Genomic DNA, 9,499 nt, shown 5'->3' with positions numbered 1-9,499 from the left:
AAATCCAACTGCATGCCTCCAGGGACAGGCACTAGCTGAGAGGGGTGAGTGTTAGCTCTCTCAAGAACTCTGGGGTTGCTGAAGGAGTTAAGATGCCTCTTCCCAAACCCTGGCCCTCCCCATCCCTGCATCCTCCCTTGTGGGTTTAATGAGAAACCCAGGAGCCTCCTAAGAGACTGAGCAAATAACTTCTGGGATGCCACTAACTCGTTCAGCAGAGAATTGGGAGCTGCCAATGCTTCGAGAAAGATAAGTAAAGATGTATATGTATATGTAGCATCAGGCGGACAGGAAGATTTTGAGCGGTGAGTTTGAGCCCCGCCCCTGCAGCAGAGCTGAAAAAAGCCAGGATCCGGGTTCCTCGGCCCCTCTCTTCACAATATTTGATTAGGAATTTGGGGGCGGGACCCTGGCCTGGCATAGACGCGCACACTCTCAGTAGACACAGGCTCGCACTCCTCTCTCTCTCTCTCTCTCTCAAAAGCTCTCCAACCCCAAGAGGCCCAGCAGAGGAAGGTGGTCACTCTCTGAAAGGTTCCACTCGAGGTAAGTGTAGTCATTTTCCTCCCGTTTGTGCCCCTGGAGGTTCCACGAAGGAAGGCCGGGGCGGGCTGGAGAACAGAAGCAGACAGGCAGAAGCCCTTTTCCTGCTCCCCCTGTGATCCCTGGGATGCTGGAGAGAGGCAGAGGGAGAGGACCAGGGAGGAGTTCCACATCCCCCTCTCCTCCATGGCTGTTTCATGGCCGCAGGCGAGAACCTCCGGCTCCCGGATAGGAGGCAGTGCAGTGCAGGACCAGCTACTGACACAGGCCAGCCCCCCTGCTCCTACCACCCCCACAGGTGTCGCTCCGATGAGACTGCAGTTGGCTTGTGGGTGGTTGTGGGACCTAAATCCTTGGGTGGGGTGTGTGTGTGTGTGTGTGTGTGTGTGTGTGTGTGTGTGTGTGTGTTTTGCTGGGATGCAAGGGAGGGAACCAGGAAGCATGCTGACAAATTGATCTTGTCCAGGGAGCTGGGGATGGTGTGGCAGGAGCTAGGGGTTCTAATCAGGGTAAAGGATGGTGTCTGGTTTGATGTCCTGGCTCTCGTGGGAGGGGGAGACCTCTGTCTGGAGTCAAAGAGAATACATCTTGAGTAAGTGCCCCCCTCCACGCCCAACTCATAGAGCATCCATCCTGAAAACTCAATTTACAAAACTCGGAACACAGGAGGGTCCAGGCATGGAGGAGGGAGGGGGCATTTCAGGCTAGTCCTGAAGTGACATGGCTAAGGGGTGGGGGTGGGGTGACCAGCAAACCCTTTCGGCAGGCATGGGCCCTGAGGGGAGGCTAAAGTGGGCAGGGCACACAGGCCCTTGGAAAGCTGTGCTTGAAGAGGAAAGTGGCTGGAGTCTGCCAAAGTGCCCAGTCTGGAAGAAGGAGAAATTGAGACAGAGGCTCACTGTGCCAGTCCACCAAACAGCCACCTTGGTCCTGCACAGCCCGGGCTAGGCATGGAAAAATGTGCTGTTGGCAGGGGCCACTCCATCCATCTTCTCTCCTGGCCAGAGGTGGAGTAGCTGCCAGCAGGCCCAGGCAGTGGGCAGTTGGGTCCGCTCCTCTGAAGCACTGTGGGCTCTTTGTCTGAGGATGCGCCCAAGTGGGTACCTGCCCCTCTGCAGTCCAGGGGCATGAAGCAGGTCTAAAGGGAAGTGCTTCCAGGAGGTGGAAAGGTCTGGGAGGGAGGGAGGGCGGCCAGAGGGTGAGTCAGTGGAGTGTCACAGGCCAGGGCCTTTCCCATCAGTTCCTTGAATTTGACGTTGGATGCTATACTCCTTTCTTTCTCCTGCCCAGGGCTGCCCACCCAGCAAGGCTCAAGAGCAGGGTGAGGGGTATAGCTGACCTCCAGGACCTACACATCTCTTGAGGTTTCCCTGCCCATGGGGAGCATGCCTACCTCTAGGAGGTGCTCACTGTCCACCAGGGTCAATAGGACGCAGGCTGTGCAGCATCCAGGTGGGGTGTGCAGTCCCGAGAAGGCCACGCCTGGCCCCCCCCTTCCCTCCATACCTCACACAGATGACAGCAGACCCCACATTTCTCTCTGACCCTCTCCTTTCTCGTCTCTCATGGCAAACTCAAGGCAACAGACTGCCCACCAGTGTGGGGGCGCCCAGGAAGCCTGGAGATCCAGCTATCCGGACTTGGGGAAGGGGGCTCCCAGTGGGAGGGAAGGCGCCTGAATCCCATCCTCAGCCCCTTTTCCTTAGGCCTTCCTGGGGGTCCTTGTTCCCCCATGGCCATGCACCTCCTTTCTCCCTCTTGGCCGCATGCGGCTCTTGGAGACTATGGGGGTCCAGCAGGAGGACTGCTCAAACTTCCCTGGACCCCATAGAAGGCAGAGGCGTGGAAGCCCCTGTGCCAGCCAAACTGCGAACCAGCTCGAGGCTTCTCGCCCAGCAAGCGTTACAGACGGTGGCACGGCAGTGAGGCCCCCGAATCCTGTGGTGGCTGTAGGGTGACCGCACACACACACCCCCCAAAGACGGAAAACCAAAAAACCCCCAGGCTGCCCACAAGACCAAAAGACCTGCCAGAAATCGTTCAGCTCAGCTTTAAGGTAGCAAGGGCGTCTTGGATGGAGGTTGCCCAGAGGTACAGACAGTCAGAGGGCTTGCTCCCTCCCACTGCTGAAAATATCCCTTCCCCGAGGAGTGCAACTGGTTGTGAAGTTAGCACTCCCTTCGTCCCCCACCCCCGAGATTGTTGCGGGCTTCCCCAGCGGCCCCTGTGGATCTGCCCCTCCAAGAAAAATCCCCTGAAGCCCCTCCATAGGTCAAGTTCTTTTTGGTCTGCTTCGGCTTCTGTGACTCTCCGACCAGGGGAAATTGCCTTGGTTACCCCGAGCTGACCCCGGAGAGCGAGATCCGGCTGGACCACAGGCGCAGAGCCATGCAGGGGAAGGGGCGTCAGCAGCTGGGCGGGAAGGTTCCTGCTGTCAGGTGCTGGACACTCCAGTCAGATAGGCCCGCTCACAATCAGAACCTCAGGCTTGCCTGCTCTGCCCCACGGCCTCCCGAGAGAAAGCCTCGCTCAAGCCAGCTTGCCTCTTCTCTCTCCCTTCCTGCAGAGAGGCAACATGCAGCAGGCCTCCCTCCTGCTGCTGCTGCTGCTGGCGGGGCTCTGCGCCCTCTCGCGTGCCCAGTACGATGAAGACCCCCACTGGTGGTTCCACTACCTCCGAAGCCAGCAGTCCACCTCCTATGACCCCTACGATCCTTACCCTTATGAGCCTTATCCCTACGGGGTGGACGAAGACCCAGGTTATGCCTACGGCTCCCCGCTGGCCCCCGAGCCCCGCGACTGCCCCCAGGAGTGCGACTGCCCCCCCAACTTCCCCACCGCCATGTACTGCGACAACCGCAACCTCAAGTACCTGCCCTTCGTCCCCTCCCGCATGAAGTACGTCTACTTCCAGAACAACCAGATAGCCGCCATCCAGGAGAGCGTGTTCGACAACGCCACCGGGCTGCTGTGGATCGCGCTGCACGGCAACCAGATCACCAGCGAGAAGGTGGGCCGGAAGGTCTTCTCGAAGCTGAGGCACCTGGAGCGGCTCTACCTGGACCACAACAACCTGACCCGGGTGCCGGGCCCCCTGCCCCGGTCCCTGAGGGAGCTCCACCTGGAGCACAACCAGATCTCCCGGGTGCCCGGCAACGCGCTGGAGGGGCTGGAGAACCTCACAGCCTTGTACCTGCACCACAACGAGATCCAGGAGGTGGGCAGCACCCTGAGGGGCCTCCGGTCTCTGATCCTGCTGGACCTGAGCTACAACCACCTGCGCAGGGTGCCCGACGGGCTGCCCGCAGCCCTGGAGCAGCTCTACCTGGAGCACAACAACGTCTACAGCATGCCCGACAGCTACTTCCGGGGCTCGCCCAAGCTGCTCTACGTGAGGCTGTCGCACAACAGCCTGACCAACAACGGGCTGGCCTCCAACGCCTTCAACGCCAGCAGCCTCCTGGAGCTGGACCTCTCCTACAACCAGCTGCAGAAGATCCCCCCGGTCAGCACGAACTTGGAGAACCTCTACCTCCAAGGCAACAGGATCAATGGTGAGACCCTGCCCCGAGGGCAAGGGAGGGGCTGGCCCTGCTCAGAATGCCAAGGGGCCCAGGTGGTGCAGTGGACTAGGCATTGGGCTGGTAACTGAAAGGTCGGTGGTTCGAACCCACCAACTACCTCGAGGGAGAAAGATGAGGCTGTCTGTTTCCATAAAGATTTTCCAGCCTCGGGACACCGAGGGAGCAATTTTACTGTGGCTAGGGCCACAGTGAGTCCGTCCGAATCGATTTGGTGTGGGAGAAGACTTCCCAGGAGGGCTGAGTTTCAATCTAGGACTTAACTGACAAATGGGCATGGATTGGAGGCAAACAGGGCAAAGGCTTTCTGCTGTCAGTCATGTCAGTCAGTCAGTCAACAGGTCCCTGATAGGGGGCAGCCAGGAGGCACGTGTGTCTGAAGAGAAGGGATCACATGTGCAGGGGCAGTGAAAGAGGAGTTTAAAGAAGCTTGGGAACTCAAAATCAACTCGCTGCCATCAAATAGATACCAACTCACAGTGACCTTACAGGGCAGGGCAGACTCTCCTGCAGCTAACTGTCAGCCTTTCTCCCACAGAGAGCTGGTGGTTTACCCCTGCTGACCTCCTGGTGGTGGGGCCCTGGCCACCACAGAGCGGTGATGGGGGTGGGGGGGGATCGCACTGGACTTTTGATGTCCTGAGCACGTCCCTGTAAATTCCCTGGTGTTGCTGTGGGCCAAGGGTTGAGCTACTAGCACAAGATCCGTGGTTCAAAACCCAACAGCCACTCTGCAGGAGAATGTGGAGGCTATGTGCTCCCCTAAAGACGTATCGTCTCCGCACTCCTTGTAGGGTCACTGTGAGTCAGAACCTCTTGGCCGCAGGGGGCTTGGGGTCTATTTGTTTGTTCATTTTTTTCCACCCTCTGTAAATGCCTTAAAAGAACCAAAACGACTTCCTCTCTGCCTCAAAGAACTCAAATACTCTTTTCAGATGGAATTCTCCTACTTGCTTTTGAGCTCTCTCTCCCAGGAAGGGCTCTCGTTTTCAGAGGGCAGGGACATCCGAGACCCCGGAAGTGGCCTCCATGCTCGGGGTCTCGGATGTCCCTGCCCCAGCTGGGAGGTAGTTACCTGGCATTTAAGCTCCTTTATCTGTCTGGCAGCAAAGCCCTCCCTCTGGGGCAGGTAGGACTCATTTTCATCCACCAGCCAGAGGGTTTGAAGCAGAGCCTGCTGGGAATGAGCAGCAGTTCAAGAGGAGGAGTCATCATCCTCCCTTGATCCATCCTCTCTCTCCCAGGGTTCAGAGCACATCACTCACTTAACAAAATGTTGACGACTGGACAGCCCTCCCCAGGGAAGGACACTGATCCCAGAAGGCAAAACAGGAGGTCCCTAGGCATCCAGTCTGGTCCTCCAGCTGGAAGTCTGAAGACCCTCCTCGTACCGTCCGGGCGGGTTTTATTCCAAGTTACTCTTTCTTTGGGGTCTTCGACATCCTGAGCTTTGTTTTTGCTTTCTCGCCGTCTCCTCTAAGATATTCCTAGAATGCTGCATGCCCCAGAGGGTTAGCTAGCTATTCACGGCTGCCTGCCATCCCCTAGAAGTCACCACTCCTCCTCTGCTACCCACTCCAGTGTCGGGAGGACTGTCCCCTGGGCAGGTCACCGGGTATGCCATGCTTCATCCAAGTCTGACCCTGAAACGCGACCATAAGGAGCAGCTGTCTCGGGAGAGGACACGTAGTTACGGCTTGCACTGCACTTGGAGGAACGTGGGGTGGGGGAGGCATCGCTGCAGCATCTCGTCACCCCTCGGCCTCCATGCAGAGCAGGCCCTCCGGCCGCTCAGCTACCAGGCGGTCTGTCCCTCCCGACAGCTCTTCCGAAAGTGACAGGACTTGAGTGACGTGTCCTGGCAGGTTGCAAGAAAGACGGAACCAGACCCTCTACCTTGGAGTCGATGCTGCCTCACGGGGACCCTGCAGGACAGGGTAGGGTGGCTCCACAGGGCTTTGGAAACAAATTCTTGGCGGGAGTGGCTGGTGAGTTTCAACCAGTCTGGCTGGTGAGTTTCAACCAGTCTTTGTGGTTAGCCGCCCATGCAGAGCAACCTAAACATGTCCACAAATGCCTTCTTCTAGCGTGTAAACCAAATCCTCTTTGTTTGCTTGTCATTTTCTCCTCCTCCTCCTCCTCCTCCTCCTCCTCCTCCTCCTCCTTCTTCGGCAAAGTAATACCACCTCCTTATCGTCCCGAAACGAGTGAATTCATGTGTGGCAAGTGCTTGGCCTGACACATCATGACATGCAACCTATTAGAATGAATGGCTTCTTCTTCTTCTCTCTCTCTCATTGCCACTTTGAAGTCGACAGGGAGCATGCTTTGCATTGAGAAAAGGGGGACAGCAAGGCTCAGAGCTGGTGTGACACCGAACCCATCCTACAACTGGAAGGGAACCCCGGTGAGGGGTTCTCTTGGTTAACGCGCTCAGCCGCCTCCCAAGAGTCTGGAGGTTGGAATACACCTAGAGGTGCCATGGAAGAAACGCCTGATGATCCATTTCGCGCGCGCGCACACACACACAGCACAACCAATGGAGACTCCACAAGCACAGTTCTACTCTGACACCCAGGAGGTCACCATAAGCCAGAGTTAACTTCACAGCAACTGGTAGAACGGACATCCCTGGCTGGGAATGGTGAGCAACAGAGCTCTTTGATTTAGACCACCAGCAAAATCACACAGCACCCCAAGCTCAGCCTGTCGGGCGAGCCGAGAGGAGCGGGAGGTGGGATTGAGGCAGCTCTGTAAAGGACAAGTTAGCCGAGGAGCAGGAACCCAGGGGCATAGCGGGGCCGAGGTATGCGCCTCTCCCTCCTCCTTCCTTTGCCACCAGTGTCTCCCTCAGTTTTTCCAGCCTGGCAACAGCAAGGGAACAACACTGCTCGGAATGTTATTCTGAAGCTTTGGGACCCGTTGGAGCCGGGCGGGTGCGCTAGGAGGAATTTGGAAAGATTTATGTCAGTATTTAATCTGAGCTGGAAAATATTCTCCAGCGCTTCCAAACAGAAGCCCGGTCCTACTCGCCAGCCGGAGCAGACAGGCAGGAGCTCTCAGAGCCTGCGTGCGATGGGATCCAGCCACCCAGGGTAGCTAGCTGCCCACAAGGAGCCCCTATGGGGTCCGTGTGTCTATACATAGTTGGGATCCAGGGTTTCAGCAGACAGCCTCCGAATAGGGATAGACAATTTACCACTGAACTTCTAGTTCGGTCTGAAGTAGGGTTGGAAGCAAAAGGCTAGCTGGACCACTTCATGTCTTGTCGGAGATTCCATAGACCCAGGCCCTGCCCTCAGCTCGGCCCCAGCTGCCCCACTGAGAAACCACTTGCCTTTCCTCCCTGTGGCCAGGAGGGAAACACCCAGATCATTGCAGATCTTCGCTCCAGAGAGTGCTGCTTCCCGGTCTGCCCCGCTCTTTCCCACAGCCACTGATGCTCGGCCGCGGTACTCCATCCTCTGCTTGAGTACAAGCAAGGTGTGGCAACTTCACCCCATCTCAGAGTCTCCGTGACCCTTTCCTGAGCCTGAGAGGAGAACTGTCTGTCCCCTTTGGGTTTCTGAGATTGCAATCACTTGAACTCACCCTTATTTAAATGTTTTGCTTTCAGAATAAGCTATGCTCCTTCCACAGGTCATTTCTTATCATCCAATGTGAGCTCCCCTGGCTATTTTCCTTGGAATCTTTGTTTTCGTGACCGTCACGTCCCACAAGTGCTCCCTGGTGGCGTGATGGTGACCCATTGGGCTGCTAACTGCAAGGTCAGCAGTTCAAAACCACCGGCCACTGCAAGGGAGAAAGAGGAGGCTTCCTACTCCCACAAAGAGCTACAGTCTCAGAATCCACAGGGGCAGTTCTACCCTGTCCTACAGGGTCGCTGTGGGTCAGCACTGACTCCGTGGCAGTGAGTTCAGCTTGTTGTTTGTTTCTCTTTAACCGCTCCTAAGGAGTCCTGATGGCATGCAGTTAAGCACTTAACCAAAAGGTGGGTGGTTTGAGCCCACCCAGGGGATCCACAGGAAAAGATCTGACCATCTATCTGAGTAGGAAACCCACTGGGGCATTGTACTGTTGTCATAGAGAGTCACCAGGAGTCAGAACCGGCCCACCGGTACCTAACAATAACAACCTGCCCACGGCGGGGCCTCCACTGTCCCCCCTAGAAGATGCTTAGAGCACCCTTCCCCCCACTGCTGCCCAGCTCCACACCCATGCCCAGCCCCTGCCCACTGTTGCAAACCGAGGAATGCCTCCATTGGCGAGTAGAAGCACACCACCGCTCCCAGCCCGCCCCAGTGTGAGCATGCTAGGGACGTGCCCTCACCCTCAAGAGTCTGTGAGCAACTTCTGCCAACCCACTGGCTAGAGAAAAAAGCCAGAGGGAGTTCTTTTCCCAAAACCCTCTCCCACTACATTCAAGGTGCTCCTGGAGGCCCAGCAGCACTCCAGTGGGACTTGAGGTGAGCCTGCTGCATCCGGTGTCAGCTAAGACAAGAGATGGTGGGTGAGCCGAGGACGTCGGGCAAGTAGAAAGGTGTATTTGAAACCAGAAAAGACGGCTGGACCTATTTGGATTGAGGGGCCAGTCTTCCCAAACGGGCGCTCCGTTTGGAGAGTTAGGGAAAGGCAGGGCTAGGCTGTAATCACATTAAATTCAGGCATGGGGGGACTGTTTATTTGGCTTCTGAGGTCCACAGCGGGCCCCGGGCGACTCTGCATTCCTCTTTAACCTCAAAGCCTTGCTGACTCCTTGGGCAGCATTCAGGGGGTGACCCGCAGCCCCACAAAGCTCTGGCTCTAGGAGACATTTTCCTCCCCGCGCCGGGCGCTCTCTCTCTCTCAAATTTCTTGTCACTTTCTCCATTTGAACATTGCCAGGAGATGCTTGAGGTTCAAGACCCCCGCGCTTCCCCAGGCTTCCTCCTCTGAGCAAGTAAGCTGAGCCGCTGGGGTGGGTTATTGGCTGCCCTCTGCTGTCCCCTGCTGGCCACAGATGGGAAAGGAGCAGGCCCGACTACAAGGACACTCAAGGGCATTCAAGGGTCCGGGGAGCGGAAGTACAGGCTGGGGCCATGGTTAAGTGGAGGAGCTGAGGAAGCTAGCAGAGCCCCCTCACTAGTCTTAATTCCGCTCCCCAGAGGTGCAAGTCGGTGGGACTCCAGTCCTGGAAAATGCCAGCGAGTCCCCCCACCCCTAGCACACCCCTCCCACTTTCTTAGTGCAGAAGTGTCTGTCTAAGCAGTTTCTCAGCGTCTGTGGGGCCCAGCGATGAAAGCGGGCCCCTGATCGGAGCTCCTCCCCGCCTCCCGCCCTCGCCCCTCTTGTCTCCTCAGAGTTTTCCATCAGCAGCTTCTGCACGGTGGTGGACG

General features: G+C 57.1%; 1 protein-coding gene across 1 annotated transcript; it reads left to right on the top strand.

Moving 5' to 3' along the window:
* Window positions 1-453: 453 nt before the first annotated feature.
* Window positions 454-9,498, top strand: FMOD (fibromodulin; the record flags this gene model as incomplete). Its single annotated transcript, XM_045298182.1, has 3 exons — window positions 454-546; window positions 3,110-4,097; window positions 9,464-9,498. Coding segments are annotated over exons 2-3 (1,014 nt in total), but the record flags the coding sequence as incomplete, so codon positions are not given.
* Window position 9,499: the final 1 nt, after the last annotated feature.

Source organism: Echinops telfairi, unplaced genomic scaffold (genome assembly GCF_000313985.2).
Source record: "Echinops telfairi isolate 266 unplaced genomic scaffold, ASM31398v2 ScPeMD7_7424;HRSCAF=8462, whole genome shotgun sequence".
Lineage (NCBI taxonomy): Eukaryota > Metazoa > Chordata > Mammalia > Afrosoricida > Tenrecidae > Echinops > Echinops telfairi.
This window is presented reverse-complemented; position numbering and strand designations above follow the sequence as displayed.